The sequence below is a fragment of the Elgaria multicarinata genome, chromosome 1 (genome assembly GCF_023053635.1).
Source record: "Elgaria multicarinata webbii isolate HBS135686 ecotype San Diego chromosome 1, rElgMul1.1.pri, whole genome shotgun sequence".
NCBI lineage: Eukaryota > Metazoa > Chordata > Lepidosauria > Squamata > Anguidae > Elgaria > Elgaria multicarinata.
In genome coordinates, this window is record NC_086171.1 from 2,383,766 (window position 1) to 2,400,623 (window position 16,858).

The 16,858-nt window shown below is 47.0% G+C and overlaps 1 protein-coding gene across 1 annotated transcript in view; it reads right to left on the reverse strand.

Moving 5' to 3' along the window:
- The window catches only part of LOC134395951 (EH domain-containing protein 3), a 50,986-nt gene that overhangs the window by 22,482 nt on the left and 11,646 nt on the right, over window positions 1-16,858 (reverse strand). The window contains exon 2 of the mRNA XM_063122240.1: window positions 6,223-6,399. Within this exon, the coding sequence (XP_062978310.1) occupies window positions 6,223-6,399 (177 nt within the window). The remainder of the gene's footprint in view (window positions 1-6,222; window positions 6,400-16,858) is intronic.

Here is a 16,858-nt window from a genome sequence, read left to right on the forward strand (position 1 = left end):
GGACATGTGAGTTGGGTATTCTTACATAAAATCATAGAATCATAGAGCTGGAAGGGGCCTACAAGGCCATCGAGTCCAACCCCCTGCTCAATGCAGGAATCCACCCTAAAGCATCCCTGACAGATGGTTGTCCAGCTGCCTCTTGAAGGCCTCGAGTGTGGGAGAGCACACAACCTCCCTATGTAACTGGTTCCATTGTCGTACTGCTCTAACAGTCAGGAAGTTTTTCCTGATGTCCAGCTGGAATCTGGCTTCCTGTCACTTGAGCCCGTTATTCCGTGTCCTGCACTCTGGGAGGATCGAGAAGAGATCCTGGCCTTCCTCTGTGCGACAACCTTTTAAGTATTTGAAGAGTGCTCTCATGTCTCCCCTCAATCTTCTCTTCTCCAGGCTAAACATGCCCAGTTCTTTCAGTCTCTCTTCATAGGGCTTTGTTTCCAGACTCCACTTGTCGTAGAGAGAAATATTTTCATGTGATAATTGAGGTTTCTCAGCAAAATGTGTTTGTTTTCCCTTCTTTTAAGTGTTCCCCTGGCAGGAACCCAACCTTTAGTCATCTCAGCTAGTTAGCATCTAAGAAACAGCATGGTGCTAATTAAATGCCAGGAAAGTCAGAAGGCAGATTTGGCCTTAAAGTAAATACACCCCCCCCCACAAAGACACTGTTTTCTCTGGCCTGTCTCAAAATGGTGTGTGTGCATACAAAAAAAACCTGGTTCAGACCAGCCTTCCGCAATCTGGTGCTCTCGAGATGTTTTGGACTAAAATCCCCAGCATCCCCCAGCCAGCATGCAGACACAGTTGGCTTTATCAGATTTCCCCTCTCCCTGCGCCCTCCCCTAATGAGGGTGACCTTCCAGGGCAGATTTTGGAGTGGTCCTGGGGGAGCAAGGGAAAATCCCACTGCACTAGTTAATGCATAACACTAACCCATGGTATGGGTTGTTGTGATGTGGGAACATAGATGCACTAACAAACCATGATTTGTTAACCACGAACAACTCAGGAAGAGAACCCTTGGTTTGTTGCTGGGTTGTGAACTGGGGTTGTTTAAACTATGGGTTATCATTATGTGCGAACCCAGAATCATGGGTCATTCATGGGTTGTTTTGTCAGGCTACAGAGGCGGTGGACAGGAGTGGTAGAAGAAAAATCCAATCGCTCTATATGCTAGGATGACAGCATCACAAAAACAGGGAGGAGGGAAACAACCCACCCAAGGATTGAGCAAACAAACCATGGTTTGTTCGATTGTCACCCAGACATACCCTGGGTAGAGCAACAAACTATGGGCTAGCGTTATTTATAGGGCTGTGCTCCGCTTCTCTTCAGGTTGGAGAAGCAGTAGCGAATCGGGGTGCTTCGCCTCCCCTTAAGGCGGAGGCGAAGAGGTTCGGGGGGGGGCAGCGGAGCATCACGGAGCGGATCGAGATGAAGGCGGATCCTTCGCCTCGATCTGGAGCTCCGAAAAAAGGTAAGGGGAGTGGTGACAGTGGCAGAGCCAGGTAAGGAGGCAGGGGGGAGGGGGGTCTTACCTTCTCCGTCGTGGCCCATCGCTGGCTTCACTTGAGCTCGCGGCTCAACCCGTTGGGGCCTACAGTTCCGGGTTGAGCTGCGGGCTCAAGTGAAGCCGGCGACGGGCCGCGACGGACCAGGTAAGTGGTGTGCATGGGGGGGGGGGGCTTACCTGGCCCCGCCACCGCCGCTCGTGTGGCGATGGTGGTGCAGCCAGGTAAGTCTATGGGTGTGTGGGGGAAATGGAGCTCCGATTCGGATCCAGAGCTCCGTAACGAAGTGGACCGGGCCACAGGCGGATCGTGGCGGAGCGGATCGGCCCAATCCGCAACTTCCGGATCTGGCCGCGAAGAGGATCAGGGGGTCCATGCACAGCCCTAGTTATTTATACCATGCTATTTGGCTTTAACTATTAATTTTGATCTTCTGTTTTTATCATTGTTTCACAGCTTTTAAGATCTGTTGTCAATAGTGAACACCGTTCAGGTGCTGTTTGAGGCAGGCACGCAGGTGAGCAGCACAGGTTCAAACCCACTACCAGACTGGGAAAACAGGAACTGCAGAGGGTGGGGCAGCTGAGTCAATGGGGGAAGGAAGGAAAGAAAGAGCAGGGATGAATAACTGGAGTAGCTGACTACCAGCTCCGAGCCGCAAGTCACAACTACTGATTATGTCTCCATGCTATTGTTCCTCCCTTGTATTATTCTCTGCCTGGCAAGTGGGAACACGACCGTTCGGCATTTCTCACAATTAGATCCCCAGGCCATGGCCATCCTGGCTTCTTGCTCTACCTGCGATACATGCATGCCAGAGTGGGAACCTCCGGTCCATTCAATCATCCAAGATCCAGGGCCGGATCTACACTACTGCTTTAAAGCGCTTTATAACAGTTATAAAGTGCTTTAACTGCTTTAAAGCGCTATAAAACTGTTATAAAGTGCTTTAAAGCAGTAGTGTAGATCCAGCCCAGGAAAGCATAGGTAGGATGGTATGGGAAACTGATTTGAAGGAACAAATAGGGCAACAGAGTTGGAAAGGCATTTGGAAACAACGAGTGTTGAGAAACATGTCCGTGAGGTTAAAAGAAAATTATTACAAGCTTGTCTGGAGGTGGTACCTAACCCCAGTGAAATTAAATATGATAAATAAGAAGAACTCAGCATTATGTTGGAGAGGTTGTCAAGAGAAAGGATCGTATTTACATATGTGGTGGGAATGTGAATTTGTACAAAAATTATGGAAAATGGTGTTTAATGAGATCAAAGAAATTATAGGAATGGAGATTGAAGAGACACCAACTGTGGCATTGTTATCAGTGTATGGAGAATTGAATTGTAATCAAGAGACAGAAGAACTGATAACGAATTTGTTAACAGCTGCAAGATTAATGATATCCAGGAACTGGAAGGTTCGAGGGGTTTAGCATATAGAAGATTGGTACAAAGAAATATGGGATGTTGCTATTAACGATAAATTAACATGTAACATGAGAGTCAGAAGAGAAATGATAAAAACGAATGATTTTGAAGAAATATGGAAACAGTTTTTAGATTTTGTATTATTAAAGGGGAGAGGGAAAACACCTCCAGAGGAAGTAATGAGATTTTGGAAATATGAATAAGATCCCGGGGGTTGGGGGGAGCACACTTTTGTTAATCAATGATTATATTAAATGGAATTAAGTTAAAATATATGTTTATTAAATTGTTTAGTATGTATTATTGTGTATCATGGGGTAGTGTTTTATCCTGTATTGTTTGTAAGTTTAGAAAATTTTGACCATTTAACACCTGCTCTGGTCCGTTTGCACTGGCTGCCTATATGTTTCCGAGCCCAATTCAAAGTGCTGGTTTTGACCTATGAAGCCTTACACGGCTTGGGACCACAACACCTGACGGAACGCCTCTCCCGACGTGAATATACCCGGTCACTATGTTCAACATCTAAGGTCCTCCTTCGGCTGCCTACTCTGAGAGAGGCTCGGAGTGTGGCAACGAGGGACAGGGCCTTTTTGGTGGTGGCCCCCAGACTATGGAACGATCTCCCTGACGAGGCTCGCCTGGCGCCAACGCTGCTATCTTTCCGGCGCCAGGTTAAGACTTTCATCTTTGCCCAGGCATATGGCGGCACATCTTAATCACCCACATGTTAAGTTTTTTAACGGTTTTTAATGCTTTATGTGTGTATGTTTCTGTGTTTTAGAATTTAGAACTTTGTATACTCATTTTTAATCTCAATTTTAGAATTTCTGTAAACCGCCCAGAGAGCCCTGGCTATGGGAGCAGTATATAAGTGCAATAAATAAATAAATAAAATACAAATTATATTTTTTTAAAAAAAAGATCCACCCTTCGCCAAAAGATTAATCCCTGCTTAGCCAGGCCAAGTGCGTGTCACTAAGGTGTTTGCATAAACCACAACAGAGAGGATCCCACACAGTGAACAAGCACAAAACAGGAGACCTTTAAAATGATAATATAAATATAAACTGTGCAAATTCATAACTGAATTAGCTGAACATCCAATTCTTTATTGACATAACACATATATGTATGACCATTAAATATTGCAGGAATTTTTATATATAAAAGCCAAGCAACTTTTTTGCTGTAAGAACAATGCACAGAGTGATATATTATTATAAAGCAACGTATTTGCTATGGAAATACTGCACAGAGTGAAATGACTACTCCGCATTACATTCGATGTTTCATTACTTCATCAGTCAACTCTGTGACAAGAAACTTTAATTCTTATAAGGTGCCCCATATGGTCTTATTAACTCAGCTGTTTGCAATAAATCACACTATATATTACGGTGCCTCTGCCTATCAGTAAGTTATTTCCTCCCTAACGTTGGTCAAGATTAGCTCAATAATAATAAATAAATAATCATGGATTTTACAGGCAAGTTATTTGATATATAACGCATTAAAAAGAATGGTTAAATTTAGAATTGTCTCACCTTTTAATTTTGCCTGTAGGTGAGATCCTGCAGAACATTACTAAAGTTTGGTTCTAAGAAATTCAAAAGTCCTAATGTAGGAAGGTACCATGTTTCAGAATACCTTAATAAAAGATTTAAGAAATCTTTATTTATTTATTTATTTTATTTATTATACTTATATACCGCCCCATAGCCAGAGCTCTCTGGGCGGTTTACAGAAATTCTAAAATTGAGATAAAAACATGTATAAAAACAAAATTTTAAATTTTAAAACACAGAACATGCACACATAAAGCATTAAAAACTGTTAAAAAAAACCTAAACATGTGGTTGATTAAGATGTGCTGCCATATGCCTGGGCAAAGAGGAAAGTCTTAACCTGGTGCCGGAAAGTTAGCAGCGTTGGTACCAGGCGAGCCTCGTCAGGGAGATCATTCCATAGTCTGGGGGCCACCACCGAAAAGGCCCTGTCCCTCGTTGCCACACTCCGAGCCTCTCTCGGAGTAGGCACCCGGAGGAGGACCTTAGATGTTGAACGTAGTGACCGGGTATATTCATGTCGGGAGAAGCGTTCTGTCAGATATTGTGGTCCCAAGCCGTGTCCAGGAATGAGTATTTGCTCACTAATTATCACTTTGTGCTTGTGGCTTTATCTACAACGCTCAGTGAGAGGGAATTGTGAAAGATATGGAGCACCTTATACGAATGAAAGTTTCTTGTAACATAGCAAATATGTTGCTTTATAATAATATATCACTCTGTGCATTGTTCTTACAGCAAAAAAGTTGCTCTGATTTTATATATAAAAATTCCTACAATATTTAATGGTCATACATATATGTGTTATGTCAGTAAAGAATTGAATGTTCAACTAAGGTGCTTTGGCCAGGACCCGTCATGGGAATGTACTAATTTAAAAGGTGATTTGTTTGTTTTTAAAGAAAAGGCTACCTTTTAACTTCAGATTTTTCAGCCTTTCAAATTTTTTACTTTTAACTAGTTGGAGATGATAGGGTTTGTAGTCCAATGTATTTGGGGAGTGCCAGGTTTGGGAAGGATATTTCATCCTCAAAGTCACCCTTTCAGGTGGCCTAGGAATCACTTATTTATTTATTACATTTTTATACTGCCCAATAGCCGAAGCGCTCTGGGCGGTTCACAAAAATTAAAACCATAATAAAACAACCAACAGGTTAAAAGCACAAATACAGAATACAGTATCAAAAGCACAACCAGGATAAAAACCACACAGCAAAATTGATATAAAATTAAAATATAGAGTTAGAACAGGAAAATTTAAATTTAAGTTAAAATTAAGTGTTAAAATACTGAGAGAATAAAAAGGTCTTCAGCCTGGTGACGAAAAGAGTACAGAGTAGGCGCCAGGCCGACCTCTCTGGGGAGCTCCTTCCACAGCCGGGGTGTCACAGCAGAGAAGGCCCTGCTCCTAGTAGCCACCTGCCTCACTTCCTTTGGCAGGGGCTCACGGAGAAGGGGCCCTGTGGATGATCTTAAGGTCCGGGCAGGTACATATGGGAGGAGGCGTTCCTTTACGTAAATACAAATAAAAGTGTGGAATAAAGCCCTCCTTTCTGACCTTGCGTCCAATTGTCCAGACCAAGCCAGTTTTAGGCAGCGGCGGAGACGGAAGAAGAGGAAGATGTACTTCACGTTAAGAGCCATGGGTCCTCTCAGCCCATTCCCCACCCACCTTCTCCCTCTCTGTCCTTACGGAGGCTTTTTGGGAACCCCTTACTGACCTGTTCAAGAAGGCATTGCCAAAGGCGTTAAGTTTCCTGAAAGGCTTTTTGGGATCCACTACCAACGCATTGCCAGGAATGATGCCCTCCACCTCTCCCTGCATCACGGCGATGAAGGAGTCCGTCGTCGGCTCCGGCCCGATCCTCATCCCGGGGAAATCTTGCTCAAGAAGGTACCTAAGAATGAATATAAAACATCAGAGATGTCATAGGTTCAGCTGAGTAGCAGGGATTTTGCATGGCCAGAGGCACGCTGCGGCTTGTAAATCTGGAGTTAAGACAGCACCACCCTTTTCCTTCAACAAACAGGATTAAGAACATCAGAAGAGCTCAGCTGGATCAAACCAAAGGTCCTTCTAGTCCCACTTTCTGTTTACACAGGGGCCAACCAGCTTGTTTGAACTTGGAAGATGGTACTGGATTGTTGGAACTTGAAACCAGATTTTTGGAACTTGGAAGACAGCACTGGCTTTGTAATATTACAGTCGGCCCCGTATGATTTGAGTTTGCGCGGCCCATCTCCTCTCTCAAGAATCAGGTTGGGAACTTTAAAAGAATAATAACAGAAGGCTTTAGAAATCCCTGCTGTTAAAAGACAACCTCCCGTACGGAGATGCACTCACTCACTGCAGCCAACATAAGGGTCTGGTGCGGTGTAGTGGTTAGTGTGTTGGACTGGGAGTCTGGAGATCCGGGTTCTAGTCCCCACTCGGCCGTGGAAACCCCACTGGGTGACTTTGGGCCAGTCACAGACCCTTAGCCCAACCTACCTCACAAGGTTGTTGTTGTGAGGATAGAAATGGAGAGGAGGAGGATCATGTATGCCGCCTTGGGTTCCTTAGAGGAAAAAGGCGGGTATAAATGCAATAATAAAATAAATAAACACATGTAACATCTGTGCACGCACTTGCTGCAAGGAGATACTTGCAGCAGAAGGAGATCACCATTTTTATACTTTTATACTGTTAGTTTTACTCTCCCCTGTGCCTGTTTGGTGCATTCTGTTCCCCTCCTTATTGCTTTATTATGATTTTATTAGAATGTAAGCCTATGCGGCAGGGTCTTGCTATTTTATTGTTTTACTCTGTACAAGCACCATGTACATTGATGGCGCTATATAAATAAATAAATAATAATAATTTATTGCAGGTGTCTCCTCCAGATGTACCAAACTACAACTCCCACCACGCTGGCTGGGGATGATGGGAGTTGTCACCCAACACATCTGGGGGTGCTGGGTTGGGAAATTGGGGGGGGCGCTTTGGCTTATTATATTTAAGCAGTTGCCACACAGCACTCATAAATGCTCTAATGCTACGCAAAGCATAGTTAAACTATGGAACTCGCTACCACAAGATGTGGTGATGGCCACCAATTTGGATGGCTTTAAAAGGGGGTTGGATAAATTCCTAGAGGAGGAGGCTATCCATGGCTACCAGCCCTGATGGTTGTATGCTATCTCCAGTATTCGAGGCAGTGAGCCTGTGTGTGCACCAGTTACTGGGGAACATGGGTGGGAGGGTGCTGTTGCACCATGTCCTGCCTTGTTCATCCTGGGCCGATGGCTGGTGGACCACTGTGTGAACACTGTGCTGGATTAGATGGACCCTGGGTCTGGTCCAGCATCAAGGCTCTTTTGATGTTCTTTTGTACATGGGAATCTAGCCTGCTGACTCCAGCCATGCGACCAGTTGAATGTCACTCTGCTCCTGCAACTGCTAGGAATTCAGGAGAAACGGGGGGTTGGAGCCAGACTGCTCTCTACACAGTTAGAAGGATCCCACGGGACATTGTTAAGTAACCACCGCTGCACAGCCGGCATCCGCGTCTTGCATCCTCCAGACTCTGCAAAAGCCTCTGGAGAAAGGACGTTTCGGAACTGAGATACAACGGCCAAGAATGTCCCAACTTCTCTTGACTGGCCTCATCTAGAGTATTGCGTCCAGTTCTGGGCTCCACAATTCAAGAAGGACGCAGACAAGCTGGAGCAGGTTCAGAGGAGGGCAACCAGGATGATCAAGGGTCTGGAAACAAAGCCCTATGAAGAGAGACTGAAAGAACTGGGCATGTTTAGCCTGGAGAAGAGAAGATGGAGGGGAGACATGACAGCACTCTTCAAATACTTAAAAGGTTGTCACACAGAGGAGGGCCAGGATCTCTTCTCGATCCTCCCAGAGTGCAGGACACGGAATAATGGGCTCAAGTAACAGGAAGCCAGATTCCAGCTTGACATCAGGAAAAATTTACTGTTAGAGCAGTACGACAATGGAATCAGTGACCTAGGGAGGTTATGGGCTCTCCCACACTTGAGGCCTTCAAGAGGCAGCTGGACAAGCATCTGTCAGGGATGCTTTAGGGTGGATTCCTGCATTGAGCAGGGGGTTGGACTTGATGGCCTTGTAGGCCCCTTCCAACTCTGCTATTCTATCATTCTGTGATTCTATGGCCAGATGCTGCCTTTAGCCAGCCAGAGAGGTTTGCAAGGGTTTCACGGGGAAATAGTGCTGCAAGTTATTCGACTGGGGCTGCTTCCAGACCAGGCTTTTACGGTGCTATCACTTTGCCCCACTCCTGGAAGTTGACCGGAGGTCCAGATGGCGCTGATTTCTATTCATAGCCGTCCCATGTAGTTGGTTTTTTTACTCCTCTTTCTGTCTTCATACAGAAAATCCATTAAGGAAAAGAAGACAGAAGAGCTGCACAAGGCACTCTACATGCTAATACCAGGAGCCCTCCGCCTGGAACTACCCTGGGTGAAGCAGCAAAGACGATGGTTCCCTAAATTGGATACAGGGGATTTAGTCCATGCGGTGGACTTCGTTACGGAGGCTTGCAGTAAAACAAGGGATGCTTTAGGGTGGATTCCTGCATTGAGCAGGGGGTTGGACTCGATGGCCTTGTAGGCCCCTTCCAACTCTGCTATTCTATGATTCCATGATTCCAAGGAAAGGTCAGGGGTCTGGAAACAAAGCCCTATGAGCAGAGACTGAAAGAACTGGGCACACTTAGCCTGGAGAAGAGAAGGCTGAGGGGAGACAGAATAGCACTCTTCAAGGACTTGGAAGGTTGTCACACAGAGGAAGGCCAGGATCTCTTCTCGATCCTCCCAGAGTGCAGGACACGGAGTAACGGGCTCCAGTTACAGGAAGCCAGATTCCAGCTGGACATCAGGAAAAACTTCCTGACTGTTAGAGCAGTACGACAATGGAATCAGTTACCAAGGGAGGTTGTGGGCTCTCCCACACTAGAGGCCTTCAAGAGGCAGCTGGACAACCATCTGCTAGGGATGCTTTAAGGTGGATTCCTGCACTGAGCAGGGGGTTGGACTCGATGGCCTTAGAGGCCCCTTCCAGCTCTACTATTCTATGATTCTATGATCACATCATTCCCTCTATTTCTGAAGTTCAGGCACAACTGTGCCGATGTTTAGGTAGCCAAAACGGAACCACCCACGCACGAGAGGCAAGTATTAGCAGGAGGGTGTGAAGCCCTGAGATTACACTGTAATTGGGGCGGGGAATGCCCAATGAGCCTAGAACTCAGTGGCTCTAGGGAAAAGATCAGGGCTCCTGGAAAATAGGTTCGGGGCCGGGGTCCCATGAGCCCAGGCCTAAGCAACGGCCCTGGAGGTTTGAATGACAGCATCGCATCTCTAAAGGAATGCTGTGTAGCCTTCCAAAAAAGGACTCACTGCCCTTAACGTCTGCTGAACATCCCGGCCTCCACTTAAAACTTTTCCCAACATTCAGAGGAAGAGCTGCAGGCGTGTGGTTCAACTGTAGAGAATCAGAGCCTAAGAGGACGGCTTGCTTTCCCTCCCTGCCTCCCTGCCTCCGCAGCGTGACCAAGTTAACAAATGCCTGGAAATTCTCTGCACGGAGGGCTGATTGCACAAGATAACAACAAAGCGCGTGGAGAAAAGCCACATGGGCCTGTATCGGGGGGTGGGGGCTGTGGTGTGACACATATTGGACTGCAAGTCCCATCATCCCTGGTCATCAGCCATGCTGGTGGGAGATGGGAATTGGGAGTCCAATAACATCTGAGGGGTCACAAGCTGCCCCACTCCTGGCCTGTAGTGACCTCCATGGCAGACCTAAAGGCTCTCACACAGAGGAAGGCCAGGAACTCTTCTCGATCCTCCCAGAGTGCAGGACATGGAATAACGGGCTCAAGTGACAGGAAGCCAGATTCCGGCTGGACATCAGGAAAAACTCCGATTGTTAGAGCAGTACAACGATGGAACCAGTGATGTAGGGCCATCGAGTCCAACCCCCTGCTCAATGCAGGAATCCACCCTAAAGCAACCCTGACAGAGGGTTGTCCGGCTGCCTCTTGAAGGCCTCTAGGGTGGGAGAGCCCACCACCTCCCTAGGTCACTGGTTCCAAATGGGAGTAATGGGAGTTGTAGTCCAATAATATCAGGAAAGCCACAGGTGTCCCAACACTGCCATAGATCCAGGAATGCCATGAGTGAGGGATTCTCATTAAAACCCAAGCCCAGACATCTCGTAGAAAATATATACATTTATTGAGAAGATTAAACAGGTGTCTAGTCATTTGGCACGATTTCCAAAGCCTGAGTGGTATCCTTTCCCCCACAAGGAGACCTGAGCAAACTGTACTACACAAGATCCCAACAGAACAAGGATTTCATTATACTTCGAGAGGGAGGAAGAAAAAGCGAGACAAGGAAGTGGTTGTGTACAACAGACGACACCAGCTTAAGGGCTTAGAAAGCACATCAGCGAAGCATGATGCATTCACTACGGGCGGAAGAGTCACACGCTGGCATACTGATCACTTCTCTGTGTTGCTTTAAACAGTGGCAGTACCCGAGTGTCTTTTACATTCAGCCTGGTCCAGGGAAACAAGCTGCCATAACAACTTTCCAATTAGACTACTGCAATGTGCTCTACGTGGGGCTGCCCTTGAAGACAGTTCAGGAGCTTAAACAAGTTGAAAATGCCACTGCCTAACAGACAAGCTATGTATGTTGTTTCATACATGGCCTGTGGCAGTGTCTCTGCTTTTTCTTTTATTAATTAGAGGCACTTCACCCAATGCTTATCAAAATTGCAACTTGTGGGGAGAGACGGTTTATCCCTTCCCTTTCCAGCTGCTACAATTTATTTATTTATTATTTATTTATTAATTACATTTCTATACTACCCAATAGCTGGAGCACTCTGGGCGGTTCACAAAAATTAAAAACATTCAAAGTATAAAACAACAGTATAAAACCATGCTATAAAATACAATATAAAAGCTCAACCAGATAAAAACAGCAGCAATGCAAAATTACAAACTTAAAACACCAAGTTAAAATTTATTTATAGACTGTTAAAATGCTGGGAGAATAAAAAGGTCTTCACCTGGCGTCTAAAAGCATATAATGTAGGTGCCAAGCGAACCTCCTTAGGGAGCTCATTCCACAGCCGGGGTGCCACCACAGAGAAGGCCCTGCTCCTGGTAGCCACCTGCCTCACTTCCTTTGGCAGGGGCTCGTGGAGATTTTGTTCTGATTTTATACTGCTAGTTTTACCCTACCCTGTGCCTGTTTGGTGCATTCTCTTCCCCTCCTTATTGTTTTATTATGATTTTATTAGAATGTAAGCCTATGAGGCAGGGTCTTGCTATTTACTGCTTTACTCTGTACAGCACCATGTACATTGATGGTGCTATATAAATAAATAAATAAATAAATAAATAATAATAAGGACCCCTGAGGATGACCTTAGGGTCCAGGCAGGTACATCCAGGAGGATGTACCTGCCTGGACCTCAATTCTCACCCCCTATGCTGCTAAGAACGTTGGAAAAATAGTATTTTCCCCATCCTTCTAATTAGTTTAAGAAGTGGAGATGCAGCTGCAGGCTACGTATTCAACACCACTTATACTTCGTCCCTTACTGACAGGCACCAGTCGAAAGACCTGTATTTGTGGCTACCGAAACAACAGCCTCCTTGGCGGCCGCTCCAAGGCTCTGGAACTCCCTTCCCAGGGAGGCGAGGCCGGCTCCCTCCTTGCCATGTTTCCGGAGGCAGGCAAAATCCCTTTTTGTTCAGGCAGGTCTTTGGAGCATAGTTGGCCCTCTGTTTATGCATTGGGTTTTCATTTGTAATTGTCATTTGCATTTTAAATGTTTTAATATTGCAGCAGGTTTAGTTATATTTTTACCTTTTGTATATATCTATATGTTATAACTATGTGTTTTAATTTTGTAAAGCTGCCTCGAGTCCCAGTATTGGGGAAAAGGAGGGATACAAATAAATATAACAATAATAGTAACAACAACAGGTCACCACACCTTAAAAAAGGATATTATAGAGCTAGAGAAAGTGCAGAAAAGGGCAACTAAAATGATCCAGGGGCTGGAGCATCTCCCCTAGGAGGGAAGGTCACAATAGTTGGGGTTGTTTAGCTTGGAGAAAAGGAGGCTAAGAGGAGACATCATGGAGGTGTACAGAATTATGCATGGTGTGCGTCCCTCTCTCAAAATACTAGAAGCAGGGGACATCCCATAAAGCTGATGGGTGGGAGATCCAGAACAAATAAAAGGAAGGACTTCTTCACACAGAGCATAGTTAAATTACGGAACTCACTACCACAAGATGTAGTGATGGCCACCAATGTGGATGGCTTTAAGAGGGGGTTTGATAAATTCCTGGAGGCAAAGGCTATATCAATGGCTGCTAGCCCTGATGGTTGTGTGCTACCTCCCGTATTTGAGGCAATAAGCCTGTGTGCACCAGTTGCTGGGGAACATGGGTGGGAGGGTGCTGTTGCACCATGTCCTGCTTGTTCATGCCTGGCCGATGGCTGCCTGGCCCCTGTGTGAACAGAGTGCTGGACTAGATGGACCCTGGGTCTGATCCAGCATCAAGGCACTTCTGACGTTTTTAATAATACCCAGTTCAAGGTGCCAGCAAGGCCAGATAAAGGCACAGCGGTCTACTCCAACCAGGTCCATACAATTGTGTTGGGAATACAACTCCCATGACCCCCAGCTGGCCAATGGATGATGGGAGTTCTACTCCCAACACATCTGCACTACGGCAAAGTATTTCCGTTCTCTGTTATCACATGCTGTCCCTTCTTGGCCTTTCCTGTTCATGGGCCTGCAAAACACAAAACCACAGTTTCCACTCAAGAGTCCGCTGCCCAGAGCTGGGCTGGGTGGCACTCCAGAGCCTTTTAAATAAATAATCCCTTTCAAATAAAAACATTTTTTTAAATTAAAATTAAAAAGCAATAATAATGGAGCCACTCCCTGGTATGCATTTGAACAGACCTTTCTTTCTTTCTTTTTCTTGTGCATTACCAGAGATTTCCAAAACTGGCACCCCGTGGAGGAAGGAAAAGGCAGCCCAGCGATGTCGGGGCCTCCCTCAAACACCCTCTTGTGAGAAAAGAATATGCAAGAGGTTTGTGCCATGCTGCTTCCCCCCACCCCCACCCCAAATGTGTGCACTGGCCACGGGTTCCGCAGCTGTGTGAAGGGGCTTTACACGCATAGCAATGTAGCCACATACTGGTTTCAGTTCCTCACAGGATACAGTTCTGTTCAGTATCCTGTCATGGCTGAATCAGACTCCGTGCTGGAGCAAATTATGGAGCAATTCAAACGGCAAGGCAACCAAGCAGGCCAATGGTCAAGCGCAAAGGCTTCAGTCCAGTGTGGGATCAGGTCAAAAAGACAGAAGCAAAGGTGAAAGCATGGTTTAGCAGCAAGAGGCACTACACAGTCCATCAGCAGGAGTCCAAAAGCCAGTAGCACAGAAGGCCACTCACAAGGCAAGGTCCGGAAAGCAAGGGGCATGGCACTGGAAATGATAGAACAATGTTGTTCCAGCACTGGCTAGGCTAAACCAGAAAGCTTATATAGCCAGAGCTTTCTGAGCCCCACCCAGGGCTCAGCTGCGGTGCATTAGCTGGCAAAAGTCCTACTTGGGAGGAAGGCCTTGCTCCCAAGGAGTCCTTCTTTGTAACTGAGCACTCCTTCTCAGAGGAGCCCAGTTGGCCTGCCTCTTGACGCAATGACACTCTTGGAGGCTAGGTGGTCACCCAGCCTGTTGCCTCAAAGGAGGACCTCCCCTCCTCCTGCAGGGATGGAGTAGTGGTGATCACCCCTGTGGGCTCAGGCTCTCTCAGGCGTCCTGACGTGGTGGTGGTGGTGGTCCTTGGCATTGTCTGTCTCCGGGAGCTCCTCAGAGGAGGAGGATTATTCCTTCAGCAGGGGCCTGACATCCAGGAACCAGAGGAAGTATCTGCACACTACGTTGTCCTATTTCAAGCCGTTGCCCAGACTCCTCAGAATAAATAACTGTTGCAGTTTTACCACCTCATGAAAAAGGAGGTTTGACAACTTCGTGGAGGAGAAAGCTAGCAATGGCTGGTCATGAATGTACGACAATGGAACCAGTGACCTAGGGAGGTTGTGGCCTCTCCCACACTAGAGGCCTTCAAGAGGCAGCTGGACAACCACCTGTCAGGGATGCTTTAGGGTGGATCCCTACATTAAGCAGGGGGTTGGACTCGACGGACTCGCAGGCCCCTTCCAACTCTGCTTTTCTATGATTCTAAGGCTCTAAGCTGCCTTCAGGATCAGAAACCTCTGAACACCAGTGTGGCGTTACCCACATTTCTATTCCCTTAAGTATGTCTGCGTGAGTATGTCTAGAGAGTGCGGAATGTTGGGCTGAGTGGGTGTGGCTAGTGATGCTGTGGGAAGGAGGGAGGAGTCTATATAGGGGGGAGCTGAGGGGTCTGAGGGGTTCGGTTGGTGTTGGGGTTTGGAGGGTAGATGCGTTTAGCTGAGTGATTTCTTGTCAGGAGTTGTGTGAGGAAATAAACATTTTCTTTATTTTGCTACCATAAAACCCAAGGCCGGTGCCAGACTATTTTGCGCCCTAGGCATGTGAGCTGCTTTCACCCACCCACCCCCACCCCAGCGTACCTGGGCATGGGATGCCATCTCGCCCGCCCAGCCGAAGTGAAGCCAGGACGCGGGGGTGGGGGTGGGGGCAGGGGGGCGGCTTTGGAACGGCGCGCACAGCTGGAAGCTGCTCTGGGAGAGCAACTTCCGGGTGCGCCGTTCCGAAGCCGCCCCCCTGCCCCCCTACCCCAGCGTTCTGGCTTCGCTTCAGTGCCCACCCAGCCAAAGCGAAGCCAGGATGCAGGGGCGGGCGGGCGTCTTCGGAACGACGCACCCGGAAGCTGCCCTCTCAGAGCCGCTGTGGGAGAGCGGCTTCCGGGTGCAGCGTCTGGCGCCCCCTTACCTTGGCACTCTAGGCGGCCGCCTGAGTGGCCTCTATGGTAGCACCAGCCCTGATAAAACCATGTGTCAGTTTGGCTGTGTCTCCTGCTCTATTGGTTCATAAATAAACACATTACATTAAACCTTCAGCCCGCTATATTCACAGAAAAGCCTTTTCCAAATCTCCTTACCTTTTCCCTCTGCTGTAAGGGAAAAGTTAACCTTTTCTTTTTACCCCTTCCTTGGGTATTTAAGTGGTGGTGCTTAGCCTGAGGGAGGTGTGCGCGTCAAAGCCTTGTGCGTGAGGTGGTGGCATCGCACCAGGGTGCCACCACTGAAAAGCCCCCCCCCCTCTAGTGGTCACGTCACTCTGCCTCTCTTCACTTGGCAGGAGCACTCAGAGCAGGGTGTCCGGAGAAGCTCTTAAGGTTCAGATATACGTGGACAAAGGTGGACAAATCAGACTTCCAAAGCAGTTCATAGAATCATAGAATAGCAGAGTTGGAAGGGGCCTACAAGGCCATCGAGTCCAACCCCTTGCTCAATGCAGGAATCCACCCTAAAGCATCCCTGACAGATGGTTGTCCAGCTGCCTCTTGAAGGCCTCTAGTGTGGGAGAGCCCACAACCTCCCTAGGTAACTGATTCCATTGTCGCACTGCTCTAACAGTCAGGAAGTTTTTCCTGATGTCCAGCTGGAATCTGGCTTCCTTTAACTTGAGCCCATTATTCCATGTCCTGCACTCTGGGAGGATTGAGAAGAGATCCTGGCCCTCCTCTGTGTGTCAGCCTTTTAAGTATTTGAAGAGTGTTATCATGTCTCCCTTCAGTCTTCTCTTTTCCAGGCTAAAAATGCCCAGTTCTTTCAGTCTGTCATAGGGCTTTGTTTCCAGACCCCTGATCATCCTGGTTGCCCTCTTCTGAACACGCTCCAGCTTGTCTGCGTCCTTCTTGAATTGTGGAGCCCAGAACTGGATGCAATACTCTAGATGAGGCCTGACCAGGGCCGAATAGAGAGGAACCAGTACCTCACGTGATTTGGAAGCTATACTTCTATTAATGCAGCCCAAAATAGCATTTGCCTTTCTTGCAGCCATATCACACTGTTGGCTCATATTCAGCTTGCAGTCTACAACAATTCCCAGATCCTTCTCGTTTGTAGTATTGCTGAGCCAAGTATCCCCCACCTTGTAACTGTGCCTTTGGTTTCTATTTCCTAAATGTAGAACTGACAAGCTGACAAGCACCTTTACAATCCAATAAAAATGACACTGCGCAAAATGCCATAAATAATTTGAAATTGACATGCTAGATGAGTAATTTTATGTTAAATCTAGCAAACAGACCCAGCTTCGCATGGGTTGGGATAACCCTTCC